General features: G+C 49.1%; 1 protein-coding gene across 1 annotated transcript in view; it reads left to right on the plus strand.

Moving 5' to 3' along the window:
- The window catches only part of IQCK (IQ motif containing K), a 68,496-nt gene that overhangs the window by 1,518 nt on the left and 49,325 nt on the right, over positions 1-17,653 (plus strand). Inside the window, exons 2-4 of the mRNA XM_044304507.1 lie at positions 6,123-6,187; positions 7,168-7,240; positions 10,301-10,398. Of these exons, the coding sequence (XP_044160442.1) occupies positions 6,123-6,187; positions 7,168-7,240; positions 10,301-10,398 (236 nt within the window). The remainder of the gene's footprint in view (positions 1-6,122; positions 6,188-7,167; positions 7,241-10,300; positions 10,399-17,653) is intronic.

The raw sequence follows: 17,653 nt of genomic DNA on the forward strand, positions 1-17,653 counted from the left end.
TACTGCTGTGACATCACACCTATCTTGCTGCTGTGACATCACACCTATCTTACTGCTGTGACATCACACCTATCTTGCTGCTGTGACATCACACCTATCTTGCTGCTGTGAGATCACACCTATCTTGCTGCTGTGACATCACACCTATCTTGCTGCTGTGACATCACACCTATCTTGCTGCTGTGACATCACACCTATCTTACTGCTGTGACATCACACCTATCTTGCTGCTGTGACATCACACCTCTCTTGCTGCTGTGACATCACACCTCTCTTGCTGCTGTGAGATCACATGCTCAGAAAACTGACATCAAGTGAGTTATAAAGTGAGGTAAGCCGCTGTGACACCATGCTGGTAAGGTTCTCTGCTCATTCCAACCTGCGACTCTGAATTCCGGAGCCCGGTGGTAAGTAATTTTCCGGTGCTCCATGAGTGAGGCGGTCTGGGCCCCGCTGTCAGGTAGCAGCTCACAGACCGTACAGGAGCCTCTGATGTTGGTGGTCGACCCCTGCAAAAAAGCTTGTAATTGCCCAAATTTCTTCGAAAAACAGTTTCTTAGGCAACAAGCCTTATAAAAGAACATAAGAAAAACTACAACACCTACATGATGGCGGTATATCACACGCCCCCCATATAAGCGCCCCCATATACCGCGCTGTAACTATAGGGCATGCAGGGCAACAGCTGTACCTGATCCAGTCCCTTCGCTTCCGGCCCAGTTCCGTCCCATTGAGTAGGATCTATAGACTGTATATTAAAGGGGTTGTCCAGTTTGTTTGTTTTCAATCCCCTCCCCCACATCCGGTGGTATATGTGAAAAGATCCATACTCACCTGCTCACCGCCGCTCCTTTCCAGCTCCGAACTGTTTAATTCTCTACAGACGGGGTCACATGCGCTGCTGTAGCCAATGACTGGCCTCAGCCATAGCGAGTCACCAAGTTGTACGTCACTGCTGGGTCACGTGATTGAGGACATGTCACCTAATGTATTCCCCTCCTTCATACACACGCACACTGACCTCAGCCGAGCAAGCACGTGCTTCCAGTACAGATAGAGGAATGGGCTGCAGACAGCAGATTACCGTATTTTTCGCACTATAAGACGCACCTAGGATTTAGAGGAGGACAATAAGGAAGAAGTATTTTTCATTATACCTAAGGCCAGACCAGCAATCAGACCCCCAATATTATTCAGACCTCAGCTGACAGCCCCAATCAGAACCCCCAATGTCAATAAGACCCCAATAAAACCTCAGATCAGACCCCAAAGTGTACAACCCCCAATCAGACCTCAGATCAGACCCAATGCCTCTTATCAGCCCCCAGCAGCCTCTCATCAGCCCCCAGCAGCCTCTCATCAGCCCCCAGCAGCCTCTCATCAGTCCACAGCAGCCTCTCATCTGCCTCCAGCAGCCTCTCATCAGCCCCCAGCAGCCTCTCATCAGCCCCCAGCAGCCTCTCATCAGCCCCCAGCAGCCTCTCATCAGCCCCCAGCCTCTCATCAGCCCCCAGCAGCCTCTCATCCGCCCCCAGCAGCCTCTAATCAGCCCCCAGCAGCCTCTCATCAGCCCCAGCAGCCTCTCATCAGCCCCCAGCAGCCTCTCATCAGCCCCCAGCAGCCTCTCATCAGCCCCCAGCAGCCTCTCATCAGCCCCCAGCAGCCTCTCATCAGTCCCAGCAGCCTCTCATCAGCCCACAGCAGCCTCTCATCAGCCCCCAGCAGCCTCTCATCAGCCCCCAGCAGCCTCTCATCCGCCTCCAGCAGCCTCTCATCAGTCCCAGCAGCCTCTCATCAGCCCCCAGCAGCCTCTCATCAGTCCTCAGCAGCCTCTCATCAGCCCCCAGCAGCCTCTCATCAGCCCCCAGCAGCCTCTAATCAGCCCCCAGCAGCCTCTCATCCGCCTCCAGCAGCCTCTCATCAGCCCCCAGCAGCCTCTCATCAGTCCCAGCAGCCTCTCATCAGCCCCCAGCAGCCTCTCATCAGCCCCCAGCAGCCTCTCATCAGTCCTCAGCAGCCTCTCATCAGCCCCCAGCAGCCTCTCATCAGCCCCCAGCAGCCTCTCATCAGCCCCCAGCAGCCTCTCATCAGCCCCCAGCAGCCTCTCATCCGCCCCCAGCAGCCTCTCATCAGTCCACAGCAGCCTCTAATCAGCCCCCAGCAGCCTCTCATCCGCCTCCAGCAGCCTCTCATCAGCCCCCAGCAGCCTCTCATCAGCCCCCAGCAGCCTCTCATCAGCCCCCAGCAGCCTCTCATCAGTCCCAGCAGCCTCTCATCCGCCCCAGCAGCCTCTCATCAGCCCCCAGCAGCCTCTCATCAGCCCCAGCAGCCTCTCATCAGCCCCCAGCAGCCTCTCATCAGCCCCCAGCAGCCTCTCAGCAGCCTCTCATCAGCCCCCAGCAGCCTCTCATCAGTCCCAGCAGCCTCTCATCAGCCCCCAGCAGCCTCTCATCAGCCCCCAGCAGCCTCTCATCAGCCCCCAGCAGCCTCTCATCAGTCCTCAGCAGCCTCTCATCAGTCCTCAGCAGCCTCTCATCAGCCCCCAGCAGCCTCTCATCAGCCCCCAGCAGCCTCTCATCAGTCCCCAGCAGCCTCTCATCAGTCCCCAGCAGCCTATCATCAGTCCCCAGCAGCCTCTCATCAGCCCCCAGCAGCCTCTCATCAGCCCCCAGCAGCCTCTCATCAGTCCCCAGCAGCCTATCATCAGTCCCCAGCAGCCTCTCATCAGTCCCCAGCAGCCTCTCATCAGCCCCCAGCCTCTCATCAGCCCCAGCCTCTCATTAGTCCCCCAGCCTCTCATTAGTCCCCTAGCCTCTCATCAGCCCCCAGCCTCTCATCATCCCCCAGCCTCTCATTAGCACCCTAGCCTCTTATCAGCCCCCTAGCCTCTCATCAGCCCCCTATCCTCTCATCAGCCCCCAGCCTCTCATCAGCCCCCTATCCTCTCATCAGCCCCCATACCTCCGTACACAGGAGCATGCAGTGTGAAGACATAAAGGCGGAGCAGGCATGTGTGGCAGGAAAGCCTGCTCCACCCCTCATCTGCCTGCTCCCGCGCTCCCACCAACGTTCCCACTGCCGGCCGGTCCCTATCAACCAGCCCCAGACAGGGCCGGCCGGTCTCTATCACCGAACACCAGCTACTGTACACCTTATCCCCCAGCGCACACAGCGGCCGGTCCACATCAGCTAGCACACCTTATCCCCAAGCCGGGCTCTCCTCTTTTCAGGTATGTCTGGTACATCGCAGGCTGCTGTTCCTATGCAGCGCAGCCTGCGATGTGCCGAGCATAATCAATATGCCGCGCAATTTAAATGTCTTTGCTCTGTATTCACCCCATAAAACGCACTAGCGTTTCCCCCCATTTTAGGGGGGGGGTGCGCGTCTTATGGGGCGAAAAATACGGTATCTCCTGTAGGAACAAGGGATATGGCATGTTCAAATCTAACATGCCCAATCTTTCTCCCCCCAACATTAGTCGTCCGATCCTACCAAAACTGATTGTTTCAGGTGGCTTTCATTTCATTTAAAGGGGTTCTCCTATTATTATTGTAAAAAAAAATTCTAATCAGACATCATATAGGACATGACAATCTCTTTCTAACAAAGCTAGAACCAGCCCTGTACCTCACATGGGTCCAGAGATCTCCCCATTCATTGCTCCGATTGTTCTGCTAGGTTTGTTTAGAGTAGTCAGCACAGGGGGAGTGTCCTTTCTCAGGGGAGTGTCCTTTCTGCAGCAGCTGGTGGCAGTTGAAGGGTGAAACTGAGCACATGCATCCACCTCAGTGAGCAGGACAGAGAAATTAGAAAAAGCAAACAGCAGGTGGCGCTATACAGACAGATTTCAGTGAATTACTCAGTAGCTATAATACATTATTAATTACATGCAATTACAAAAGTATTCAGATCCAGGTGGTTGGTTTGAAAACTGTAGAATATTTTTCATAAGACAACACCTTTGATACAGAATGATGTAATTAGCACATTTCTAAATTACTTTATTTAAAAAAATGTGCTGTGTCCACCTGAAAAAAAGCTGTACAGTCATGGCCACTAGGGGTCTCACTTCCACCTAAGTTGCAGTCCACTGCCTCTTATCAGGTAAGATCCATCCCTAGTAACTGAGACTCAAAGAAGACGGCAGAATGGAAGTGGGGGCATGTCAGAGGTAGCTGAGATCCTGCTCCTGATAAAAGAACTGCTTCTTCACAACATCTGAAGATGATAGGAGCGTCCTGTGTGTCTATAAATGTGATTTCCCCCTCTGTTCTGTGAGCTCCAGAGCTGAAAACAAACATAGTTGGAAGTAAGGGAAAAGACCTCACAGCAGTACAGTACTAGCAGATTTCACATAAGGAAGACACCCACTACTTCTGAGTGAAATGCATCTAGCTGTGCAGCTGAATAGAGGAATAATATGGCTGAAAGAGGCATTAGGGAAGCCCAAAAACACCTGTTCCTTCACAGTTATGATTGTACAAAGAACGTATTTGGAAATCTCAGGCACACTGTAAATTATGAAAATTCTGTCCATATTTTTCGGCCCTTGGCTGTATGATTAATCCTGCTCCTTGGATCCAGTGCTGTCACAGCTGCAGGATACCGCCTTATTGGACAGCGCAGCTGCACGGCCGGGAACAAAACCTCCGCTTGTGCTGGATGAGAAACTGTTTATTTGCTCGTCTTGTTTCTCTGGCCCTAAACCAGCGTTGTCCTCTCTCTGGCCAAAATAGACGCTGGTGACATGTCAGATGACTCTGAAAGTTATTAGCCTGAACTCCACTGATTGCGACTGCAGGCGGAGGCATGGTAGAAGGGGAGGTGAAGGCAATAAAAATTATAATGAAAGGACATAAAGGGGTCCTCTACCGTTGATGCTTCCAAATGCAAAAGTGAGATACAAATTAATCAGATCACATATACATCCGCATAGGTGCTACAGAGGGGGCGACCTGTCCCTATGGATGTGCAGGCACAGCTGCAGCGAGCGGTTGGCTTAAAGGGCATCTGTCAGCAGATTTGTACCTATGACACTGGCTGACCTGTTACATGTGCGCTTGGCAGCTGAAGGCATCTGTGTCGGTCCCATGTTCATATGTGTCCGCATTGCTGAGAAAAATAAAGTTTAATTATATGCAAATGAGCTTCCTGGAGCAATGGGGGCGTTTCCGTTACACCTAGAGGCTCTGCTCTCTCTGCAACTGCCGCTCCCTCTCCAGGTTGATTGACAGGGCCAGGTGTGATGACATGAAGACATAAAGTGCAAGGAAGGGTAAGTGACTGTTTTTTTTTTTTTGGGGTCTGATATGGGGTCTTATTTAGAGGTCTGATATGGGGTCTAATTTAAGAGGGTTACTCCCCTGGGTGGCACTGTAGGAATATGCAGCACTGATTACTGGGGGCTTCAGCAGGTGGAGTTTATTTTCATAGAACTCATCTAACAAGTTGTCCAAAACCAAGGATCCTTAGTATAGGCTTCAATATCTGACCGGTGGGGGTTGGACACCCCGCGATCAGCTGTTCTGCAGTAGTTCCAGTGCTGGACGCTCCATCTACATTGTGTGTAGTGGACCCAGCTGGCTACTGCAGCGCTGACCGGGTCCTATGAAGCTATTCTAAGACTAGACCATCAATAAAAAAGACTGGAAAGCCTCTTCAATTATGAACATTTCTGAGCTTTTGCATCAAGGAGACCATTGACCTCTGTGGAGCACATATTTAGTGCTGCTTCTTTGGCATAAGAGAAATGCAATATGGTCTACTGCCTAATATATGTCTGTCCCCCCCTCATTGACGTCAGCGATCTACAGTCTGCCCTGAAAACATGGCAGCAGCTCATTGTGCGCATAGCCTTCTGTCATTCTTCTCCCATCGTAAGACTGTTAGAGTCCATCAGATGACCCGTCAGAGTCCATCAGATGACCCGTTAGAGTCCATCAGAGGACTTTTCCCATCCACAGTCAGTGGAGCATGTTACCCTGCGGCATCGCCTCTTAGATTTCTGTACTTTACTTGTCATATAGCAATCATAGAACATATCAGCCCATCTTACTCTGTCATTTCCTTTCTTCTCGAAGGAACGTCAATAAATGTCCTTGTTTTTCTTTTTTCTCTTCAGACTATGAGCTGGAACAGCCGTCCTTGCCTCCAGGTTTTAAATCTAAAGGATCATCGATAATATGTGTGAGTACAAACACGTAGATAGTCCTAACAGCAAGGTAAAGCTGACGACGCGTGGCGGTCACAGACACTACGTCTACTTTCATTTTTTTTTAAATAGTCAAGGATTTTTGCTTTCGGAAATGTGTGACTCATAACGGAAGTTCATTTCGGTGTTTGTCCGATATTATAAGATAATCACAAAATTCCCACAACTGGCTGAACAGAAAAGCAAAAACTGTCTGTCACGCGGAGGGAATATCTGACATAGGACAAGAGTTCTTTTCGTTTCCACGAAGCCTGTAACTTTCAGCTGCAGATCCGCTAATTCCGGGACTCTTCTTCTGTCATCCAAGATGGCTGCACCGCTCCTCTGACTACCTGGTACACACGGTGCGTTTGGTAGCCTGCTTCCATCAGATAGGCCGGCATGACTCACATTAGTAGTGCTGGCCAATCCAAGAGCAGGGATGGACAAGTAGGACATCAGGTTGGCTGAGAAGCCCGAGAATCAACAGATCTGCAGCAGAAAATGTAAAAATGAGGTCCTGTCCGTTCAAGATGCTGAACCCGGACATATCCCCTTTTTCACCCAGGCAGCCCCTCTGAGATGAAATGCTCTCCCTTGCCCTGCGATGAATCGTGTAGGGCAAGGGCTTTGTTATTAGATTCGGTGACGTACCGGGTCTCTGCTAGGCAGAGGCTTCCACCTAGCAGTAAGCCCGGTGACGTCACCTGCACTAATAGGCGGTCTTTATCGCAGCGCTAAAGCCCGGCCATTAGTTCCGGTGACGTAACCGGCAACACTGCTAGGCGGAAGCCTCCTCCTAGCAGTGTAAAAAATTCAGCACAGGGCAAAGGAGAACATCGGAGCATGAAATGGGGCTGCCTGGATGAAAACGGGGGTACGTCCGGGTTAAGAGTCCCTTTAATGCCATTTTGTTCTTGAACTGGAGAGTGGCGTTAAGAGATATATGTGATAATCATACTGTCTTACTATACAGGTAAAAGAGGATCAGTCTGATGAAGGTATATGTGATGAGATATCGTCTGAGCGATTCCCTGACCCAAAGACATGTAAGTAAGGAGAAATGAACATCTTGAAGCTTGCTGCACACTTAACTCATTCTTCTAAAATAAAGGCAGTAATGATGAAGATCGATCACTCACTGCACGTTAGGTCCATGTTGCGCAAACCGACCGATTTCGGCAAGACCAGCAGATCATCTGATGTCTATGGAGGCCTACTGACTCTCCCTCAATGGCAGTTGTCCGGGGACATAAGGGTCGAGCAGTTGGATTTTAATATGTCCGATCCTTTGTTCTCAGGGAGATAAGCTGATGCCAGAGGTGCCTGACAGTGGCTTAGGTCCGTATTACACTGGCAGATTATCTGACAGATTTTCTAACCAATCTTTGGTCAGATGGCCGTTTACACACACAGATATTTTGTTATACACGCCAAGAAATTGGTCAGATAATCTGATGGTGCAATACAGCCCTTAAAGTGGATTTAGACGAGCCGACTGAGCGGCTGATGGTCAGGAAGGAATTGTTCCTTCCCGACTGTCAGCTGCTCGCTTAGTGAAGGAGACCTCTGCATTTACATGCCGCGATCTCCTTCACAGCAGGAGGACGGGTGATTGCTATAGCGATCCCTCGTCCTCATTCAGAATCATGGCGTCTGAGCAGCAGATCGTGCTGTTTAAACAGCCATGATCGTGCTGCACAAGCGACAGAATCACCCGATGAACGAGCGTTTTGCGCATTCATCGGGTGATCAGCGGCACATTTAGACAGCCAGATGATCGAGAGCGACCTTTCGCAGGAACGATTATTGGTGCGTCTAAATGCACCTTTAGGGTAGGTTCACATCTGTGTTCGGTAACTTCAGTAGTCTGTTCCAGTAGAGCCGCAGACTACCGGAGTTATGGTGGGTTTACACAGCCCAATTGTTGGCCAGATTATCGGGGACGAACGTTCCTCCAAACACTCGTTCCTGACAATCTGCTTGTCTAAAGGTGGAGTCGATCACCCGATGAACAAGCGAAACCCTCATTCATCGGGTCATTAGTGCAGGCACCTAAATTATCGTTTCTGGGTAGCAGATCGTCCTGTCTAAACAGCCCTCTGCTGCTCAGAAATAATGCAGCTGTATGAGGAGCAGTGACCGCAATAGCGATCGCTTGTTTTTATACTGTGGAGGTGTCACGGCCACGGTTATGGTCGTGACTCCTTGGGAGCCGCATACAGTTGCCCGCGGTTGTGGTTGTTGTGTCAACCGCAGCTGAGGCATAATGTAGTTGGCCTCAGTGCGGTTGCCGCGGACAACAGCTATGTGTGCGGTTCCCGGGGAGTTGTGTGCGTGCGTGGATGCACTTTGTTTGTATGTCTGGTGTGCACTTGTTGTTGATTGGTGCGCACGTGCATCTTCCTTTCACTGTGGCTGCCCGTGGCAGCGTCTGGTATGTTGTACATGTGGTGGCAGTGTCCTGGCCTTCGGGCTGTCTTTCTGGACGGCTGTCACCCATGTCGTTGCCAGCGGCAACAGCCACAGTGTGATCTGTTGGACACTTCCCCTGTCTGTGACTTTCTCTTCTGTGGTGCTGGAAGGGTTAACTCCCTTCCCAGTGTGTGAGTGATGTCACTGGGTGTGTCTGACTGGTGGTGTGGCTTCTTGGCCTATAAAGCCTGAGTGTCTTGCATGGTTCAGTAGGTTGCTTCAGCCCTGCTAGCTGGAGCAGCCTCCTGTGTATTTGACCTGCCTGTGAGAGCCACCCCTGTGGTCATAAAAAATTATTGTTCTTGTTGATGTCTTTATGTTGGTGAGGTTGTATGTTCTTCTGTTGGGAGCTTTCTATGTTTTGGTGCAGCTAATGGTTCTGGATTCCTGTCTCTTGAGGGATCCAGTCAGCAAGGCTGTGGCAGGTTGGTAGAACTACTTAGTTCGCCTGCCATTTCCATTAGTCTGTTAGTGTTCCCCTTTTCCCAACAGCTTGGCCATTGAGACTCCTGCTCCTCCGTGCCTAGGAGGAGTAGGTCGTCTTACCCAGCTCCTAGCTCAGGGATCTGCGGAGGGTAAGATAGGGCTCCGAGGTTCCTGCGCATGGGTCCTCCTACCTTAAAGGTCGGCCCATGCAGGTTAGGAGTTAGGGTCAGGGTAGGGATGCGTGAGGAGGTGACCTGCTCCCTATCCTGTTATCATGGCCGAGTAGCCACTACAACACCTGGCATCTCACGGCTGAGGGTTTCCCCCATCCTCAGCCGTGACAGGAGGTCACCACAGCGCTTCACCCCCACTGAATCAGCAACCAGTTATCGAGGAGGAACGCTGTTCCTCTGAGCATGTAAAACCGCTTTACTGTATCTGACTTCGCCCAATCCCCATTCACTGTAAAGGATCTGGCAGGTTTCGTACATGCCAGTATTTATGCCGGATAATCGACAAATCCCCTATTAGTGAATGGGGATCTAGTGGTGCCCAGCGGTGTCTGGCTATGCCGGATACGGTAACTTTGGAGTTACCGAAATCAGATGTGGACCTACCCTTACTCTCCTTTCCCCATTGAAAATACATGCATATTCGGCCAAGCCCAAAGTACATGTGTGTGGGGGGTCAGAAGGCATAGCTGTTGGCCAAGTGAGAATTCGGCTGACAATTGTCTAAGGCCCCATGCACATGACCGTATCCGTTTTGGTGGTCCGCAAATCGCATATCCACACAACAAGGATCCCACAATTTTTTTTAAACCCCTGTAGAAATGTCCTATCTTTGTCCTCAAAATGGACAAGAATAGGACATGTTCTATCTTTTTTTCAGGCCAGTGGACACCACATTTTTGTGGCCCTGTTGAAATAAATGACATTTTTTGCTGATCGGATGCAGACCTAAAATATGGTTGTGTGCATGGGGCCCAATATGTGTAGCCAGCCTTAGGGTAGGAAAGTGTGCAAATCTTTCTGCGATTTTTCCTATTCATGTACATGGCTCTTCAGAAATCCTGCAGAATCAGCCCCATTCCGATGATTTTCAGTTGCAAACCTGCTGTGCATGAATATACCCTTAAGTATAGCATTACAGGTTATTAAGAAACACATTATTAGATACAAGTATTAATTATCACACTCCCAAATTAGGTTCACCTCGGGAATACTTGGAAAACTACATATTCCCAGTGCTTCTTCCAGGAATGGCAGAAATGCTGGCAGAGGCGAAGAAGGAGAAATGCTTTGTAGTGAGTACCTTTAGTATAATGTAATGTAATGTATCAAGTTCTTCTACAGATTGTAGACAGATGTCACATTATGCAATAAGACAAATGTACTGCGTGTATAAGGGTCTACAGTAAAGCCTCTTTGAGATGATCACCTATAATTTCAGTTAAAGGGGTTTTCCAGGATTTTAATACTTATGACCTATCCTCCGGAAAGGTCATCAATATCCGATGGGCAGGGGTCCGAGACTCAGCACCCCTGCTGATCAGCGGGTTGAAGAGACGGCTGTGTTCCATGTAGGAATTCACATGGGTCCTCCATAGGCCCCATGGTGGTGCCTTAGTCTGAATCCATGGTGAGTATGTGTCACAATGTAGGGGGAGAGGAGGAACACCAGAATGACCACAGAAGAAACATGACCCGAAACTACATCACAACCTAGGAAAACCTAAGCCTAGCCCTGACTCCTGTCAGTATGAATAGACCCTGAAGGTGGGAATATTCATACACCGGAAACCTAGGCCCTAGAGACCCTGAAAAGCCGTAGTGACAGGGTCTGAGACCACTGGTTCCTTTCCAACATGAACGAACCAGCGTCTCCCTGTTGACTAGGAAACAATGAGAAAAAGAGGAAAACAAAATACAAAGGGGAGTACACTTATCTTATATAGAAAATGGATGAGCAGGAACTCAGAAGAGGACAACACACCAGATCTTCCAACTCCAGGCAGATAATACCCACAGGATCAAGGGCACTGGGATCCATGGTCACTTACCTGCCACGGCTGCTGGAAGGAACACCAGCACACAACTGAATCCAGCACACCAGTAACTGCCTGGACCCCTATTGCGGACAGGATGCATGGCGGCCCCAGCTAGAGCTGCTCACTGACTAGTTGTTCCCCCTCCGGGGAACCCAGGAGCCCTCTCACCGAAGGCACAGACAGACAGGGGATAGTCTAGCATCCATGCAGGACCATACACACCTAAACAGACCAGACATGGAACAACAACTAGACATAACAACATGAACCCCTGAACATAACCCACACCACACATAGAATAGGGAAGGTAGGGTCGAAGACATAGAGGAGACATAGGGATGACATTGATGTCAAACTAGGTGGCCCTCACACTGGACAGATGGAATATCCAGGAAAGGAGCAAGGCTCCAGCACCAACCAAGGCTGGAGTAAAACTGACCTCATGTTCACTGTAACAGGATAAGTAGAGACATGAGACCACACCCAGATACACACCTTAACCCCATAACCACCAAACTGGAGAGAGGCCAGGAAACAGGAGCAGGGCACGCACGTATAGAAACAACACATTGCCCCAGGCAACTGCATGCACGGCAGATGTGTCACGGCAAACTACACCGGGACTGAGACAGTATGCCACCGGTTATTCCCTTGTAATGATGTAGTTGCTCTTTAGAGAACTATAACATGGACCCATTCAAGTGAATGCAGAGCCGGTGGCTGGGAGCGCCACTGCAAAGGGAAAACTTTGAAGGGGACACAGTTGTAAATCAGCCCTGCGCCCCTTAATTTTCAAGATTTAGGGTTCCAAGATTTTGCCACCTTCCATTACCTATAGCATGTTCACGGGAGCATATGCATCATTCTTCTGTTCCCCATGTACTCTCTCATGCCCATCTTGTCTAGTCTCTTAGTAGCTTTTGACATTTGGTTTGATTCCTGATGACAATCCCATATTTGTGATCCTGACCTTTGATTGTCTTTTGGGACCTTCAACCAAAGCTAGTGACCCTGCTGTGAATTTTGATCCTGTTCCCGTCCCCAGCACTTTTGGCTTATCTGGCAGTGGCTAGTCTTCATAGGCTTCAGCTGTCACCTAATAAAGCTCTGACAGCTGCAATATGTGAGCCCCCAGGGTCAGTACAATAGTTTCCTGACACGGGGAATCCTTCCAGTTACAAGCCCTATATATACATTTTAGTTCTCTATGTATATTGAAAAGTCTAAAAAAAAGAAGAAGGAAATAGTCACACAGTAATACAACAAATACGCAGTTTATCTACATCTGGAAGTATCTCTCAACAGATGCGTCCTAACATTAAAGGGGTTTTCCAACCTTGGAGCTGACAACCCGTTTGGTTTGGACCTGTGTCCTGCTGCTGCTCCATTCCTGGACTCTTCAGGTGCCTGCATGACCCCATGACCGCTGCAGCCAATCACAGGCCTTAGTGGTCACAGCAGTGATCAAGCTTCTGAGGCCTGTGATTGGCCGCAGCGATGACGGGACCAGGTTATTTCCTGGTGCTGTGTGGACCAGAAGCGGCTGGGAACAAAGCAGTGGTGGGACAGCAGACCGGTCAATCTTCTTTTTTTTTGTATTTGGGCTCCTGAGGGGCACAGATCTAGACCAAAGGGGTTGTCAGCCCCAAGGCTGGAAACCTTTTTCACCCCTCCACTGATCATCCAGAGCAAAGTTCGAGAAGGCAGGAAATACTACAGACACATTTTGGTCATTCTTTATAGCTAATAATCTAAGCTTTTAAACAAGACCAAGATCATCACACTGGCCCTGATACATTGCAAGTTACTGCCCTTAGAAATGGGTCTCAGTAAAAGCTGAAAATATCTGCAGCTTTCACTCCCGAACCATTTTCTAATAGCTGTATCTCTCCATATACTGTATCTCACCAGGCACTGTGATCTTGGCTTAGGTCATCAGCTTTCAAACAAGACCAGGCTCACATCTGTAGGTGCTACCCAGCCCGAGATAAGAAGGGTTGGGGGAGCTGACAGGGTTCAGAAGGAGAGAGAAAAAAGAATCTGTCTCCCTGTTTTACCTGTACATGTCCCCAGGGAGAGAGTAGCGAGCCTTTGTGCATGTTATCAACCCCCTTTCACCCATCAATCAAAATCTGCAGTAAAAAAGTGACATGTTCAGGGTCAATGATCGCCTGACCAATTATTCGTTCCCGATCATTGCCCAATATAAAGGTGTCCAATAGGGATGAGCGAATCGACTTTGGATGAAACATCCGTAAGTCGATTCGCATAAAACTTTGTTTCAATACTGTACGGAGCGAGCGCTCTGCACAGTATTAGAATGTATTGGCTCTGACGAGCCGAAGTTATTGGAACCGAACCCAAGTTCCGGTTCGGGAAATGTTTTTTTTACAGTAGAAATCAATTTCTGAAGTTATTATGCGAAGTAATAACTTTGGCTCATCGGAGCCCATACATTCCAATACTGTACGGAGCGCTCGCTCTGTACAGTATTGAAATTAAGTCGATTCGCTCATCCCTAGTGTCCAACGATCGATAAAATGCAGGCAGAAATGCAGGCAGAAACCTGTATGAGAGGAGTGGGGAATGAATGATCACACGTTCAAACCACGAAAATGAAAGTAACTGAGCGCCACTCAGCTTGTTATATTGTTGATTGACGCTCCTTACAGCCATTTTACCGGATTCTTGCTGGGATTTTCTGCTGAGGGTTGTTGTCTGTGACTATGTGCGTCGTAGCAATGGTGAGCTTATATTTGGGACCCCAGCTAACAAAAGGATGTGGTTTATTCTCTATGACCTTGGAGGTTAGATGGCGGAGAGGGACTGTTGTGCATCTCTGTACATAATGGGAAATAATAGGGATTTTAGGGAGGAGGCTTATTTTGACAGTGGTTGCTGTCTGCTGTCATTTCTTGAACAGTAGAGGGCAGTGCGGTTGAGACGTTAACCATACTCGGGCCATCGCTGGAAAGTACTAGGAGCTTGTCATGCATCCAGAATACAGATGAAACGATCGTGCCCAAAGACGGCAGGAATGATATTATAGCATTCAGTCATTATCCTATGGGGGATAAATCTGTATTGATTTCATTTCTCGCTCCCCACGTTCCTCCAGGAGATTGAATGTAAATGTAAGTAAGGCCCGAACGCCTCCCAGCATCTCATGACCATGAGATTTGGCCTGAAATAACAGACGCATGACACTTGCATAATATCAGCAGCGGCTTCTGAAGGAAAGAGCAGATGCTAAGACAGACGTTCCTCTGCCCTACAACAAAGGCAATCAGCCAGACAATGGCCCGATACAAGAAGAGGAGCTATTCAGGAGAAATGTTATGAAAGGGCAGCACAAAGTGGTACAGAAAGTCCCTCTCCCCGTAACCGGCAGACATTTTCAGACTTCTGCACCAGACCATTGTTTGCTTGTCATGTTATTTAGAGATGCTTTCTGTCTCCGAACTTTTCCCAAGACAAACCGGGGAGCATCGGTCGTGGGAAGAGCGAGTAGATGATGGAACAAAGGCCGTCTCCACCACCTGTCAGCGCAGGGAACAATACGCACTTTACCCTCAGTAAAAAATATAGAATGTGTAGGAGAAAGGGTGGTAGCAGGTGCACCGAGACGGCATGGGACATGGGCAGTGGCTGATGAATATGGTGGAGCACTGGTAGGTCTCCTCTTCCTTCACTGCCCTCCGTCCAGGGCATCTGTCAGCAGATTTGCTCCTATGACACTGTCTGACCTGTTACATGTGCACTTGGCAGCTGAAGGCATCTGTGTTGGTCCCATGTTCATATGTGTCCGTATTGCTGAGAAAACTGATCTTTTAATAGATGCAAATGAGCCTCTAAGAGCAACTGGGGTGTTGCCGTTGCACCTAGAGGCTCTGCTCTCTCTGCAGCTGCCGCGTCCTCCGCACTTTGACAGTGAAATGGTAATCACACCTGGCCCTGTTAATCAAAGTGCAGAGGGTGTGGCGGGTGCAGAGAGAGCAGAGCCTCTAGGTGTAACGGCAACACCCCTGTTGCTCCTAGAGGCTCATTTGCATATATTGAAATTTCCTTTTTCTCAGCATTGCGGACACATATGAACATGGACTAGTACAGATGCCTTCAGCTGCCAAGCGCACATGTAACAGGTCAGCCAGGATAGATGCCCTTTAAAGAGGTTATCTGAGCGTTTAATACTGATGACCTATCAGTCGGGTCTGACTCCTGTACAACCAGCTGTTTGAAGAGATTTTGGCGCTCCGGTGAGCCTCTTCCTAGGCCAGTGACATCACGTTCTTCAGTCCCATGGTCTAGGTGCAGCTCAGTCCCATTCAAGTGAAATGGAATGAGCTGCAATACCGAGCACAGCCACTATACATGGGATGGCACTGTGTTTGATAATCAGCAAGGAGGCTCACTGGAGCGCCACAGCCTCTCAAACATCTGATCGGCGGGTGTCCTGGGTGTCGGACCCCCACCGATCACATACCAATTACCTATGTCATCAGTATTAAACACCTAGACAACCCTTTTAATGGTGACACTCCGTCTTCCCATTAAAATTGGATCTAAATGAATTTAAAAAAAATTGCATTCCTACCCCCCTTCCTCAGGGTTGTAACAAGGGGGAGCAACTGAGAATGTGCATCCGGGGTCGACAACCAGCGAGCCACGTTGCCTGGGCAGTGACATGAACCTATGCCCCGGGTAAAGGAAAGCCTGGGTACGGCTTGTACCACAATGTGAATGAGGCCCTCCATTATGTGATATACAGGTTGTATCGGAGTGCCTCTTCCTTGTAATCTTTGGCAGCACTTGCACTTTATATACAAGTAAATATACAGGAAAATTGATTTTGGTTTTGTGCGTATTATTGTCAGTCTGTAAAAGTGGCGTATTACTCGGACAACATCGTTCCCAGCAGCGACCTGGGAGTCCAAGATGCATCCAGACATCCTCCCCATTACTGAGCCATTTCGGTGGTGTTTCTGACCTTTTCCTATGAACCAGGCACCCTCCCCTCTTCAGGTTTAATGCTCGGGTTCTCCCATTGACTTCCATTATACTCGGTAGAGCACACGCGCATCCCCATGTGTTCGGCCAGAGCACCCAAGCGCTTTGGTGCTCGATCAAGACTAGTTAGGTTGAACAATGCATTATTCCTACTAGAAGTTTAGGAATGAATTGCCAGCAGTCGGCAATAAAGGTTACCAGTTGTATCCCTGTACCGTCTGACTTTTCTCCAATTAGTGCTGCTCATGTCAGATTGTGCAATGACAGCCCCCAGCCCCCACTGGTAACACCCACGTGGACCTTTATTGCAGAATGCAGTAGAGATAACTCAGATCACGGAGATTTCGCCCCCTCAGATGCTATGATCAGTTGCGATTACGGTTTATGAGGGGTCATTTACTAGGAACGGGCTGTTCCCAGTGACTGAACCTCCTCCCTCCTGCGGGAAGACTACAGCTTACTATAGCAGGCCTGGGAGCCTTCAGGAGCCCCTGGACTGCCATAGCAACTTATTGGGACCCAATGATTTTGCCACAAGGGCTGTGATGCGGTCACTTTTGATGATGTGGTTGCTTTTGATTGTCAAATCTGGGGGGTTAAATGACTTGGATCGGAAACATGTCCGATCCCAGTCACTGGCAGCAGGTGTCATCTGTATTATACAGCCAGCACCCGCCATAGATGGAGCACGCTCCATTCATCCCCTCAGTGCAAATGACCTACATTAAAATTTATCAGAAAACACCCAGAATGCTTTAAAGTGATAAAAGAAGTAATATTCACTTTACCGATCCCCTGCAGCTCCCGTTCCAACCATCCCCACTGGTCTCTGTACTTCCTGTGACCACTCCGCCAGGCTCTGGTCCCAGTGGTGATCCCCAACAGCCAGTGATTGTGTGAGCACCAGTAAGTACAGAGACTGGTGGGTACCCTGGAACCATTATAATGGGAGGTTAAAGAGGACCTGTCCCCTCTCCAGACTTGTCTGTTTTAGCAACTACTTTCAACCCCCTTGGATTAACAATTTTGAGGCATCTAGTTTTATGACTTTATGATGTGGCGTTCCTTTATTCTTTCTGCTAGAAGTTATGAATGAATTACTTGCAGTCTGCAATAAAGGTCCAGATGGGTGTCACCGGTTGGGGTGTGTGTCCCTGCACAGTCTGACACTGGTAGCACTGATTGGATAGTACCTGACTGTGCAGGGACACGCCCCCCCAACTGGTAACATCCATCTGGACCTTCACTGCAAACTGCCTAGCAAGCCATTTATAACTTCTAGTAGGAATAATAAAGGAATGATACGACATACAGTCATAAGAATAGATGCTCCAGAACGGTTTTTACATGGGGGTGCAAGTAGCTGTCAGGAAAGGCGACAGGTCCTCTTTTAGTTACATTGCCCATGCTTATTGGACTCGATAACAGACCCCGACCATGTTGGGTCATCCTTTCATTTGCTCACCATGTGGACATTATCACAAGATGTTCTCTTATCTGCCCA

Source organism: Bufo gargarizans, chromosome 8 (genome assembly GCF_014858855.1).
Source record: "Bufo gargarizans isolate SCDJY-AF-19 chromosome 8, ASM1485885v1, whole genome shotgun sequence".
NCBI lineage: Eukaryota > Metazoa > Chordata > Amphibia > Anura > Bufonidae > Bufo > Bufo gargarizans.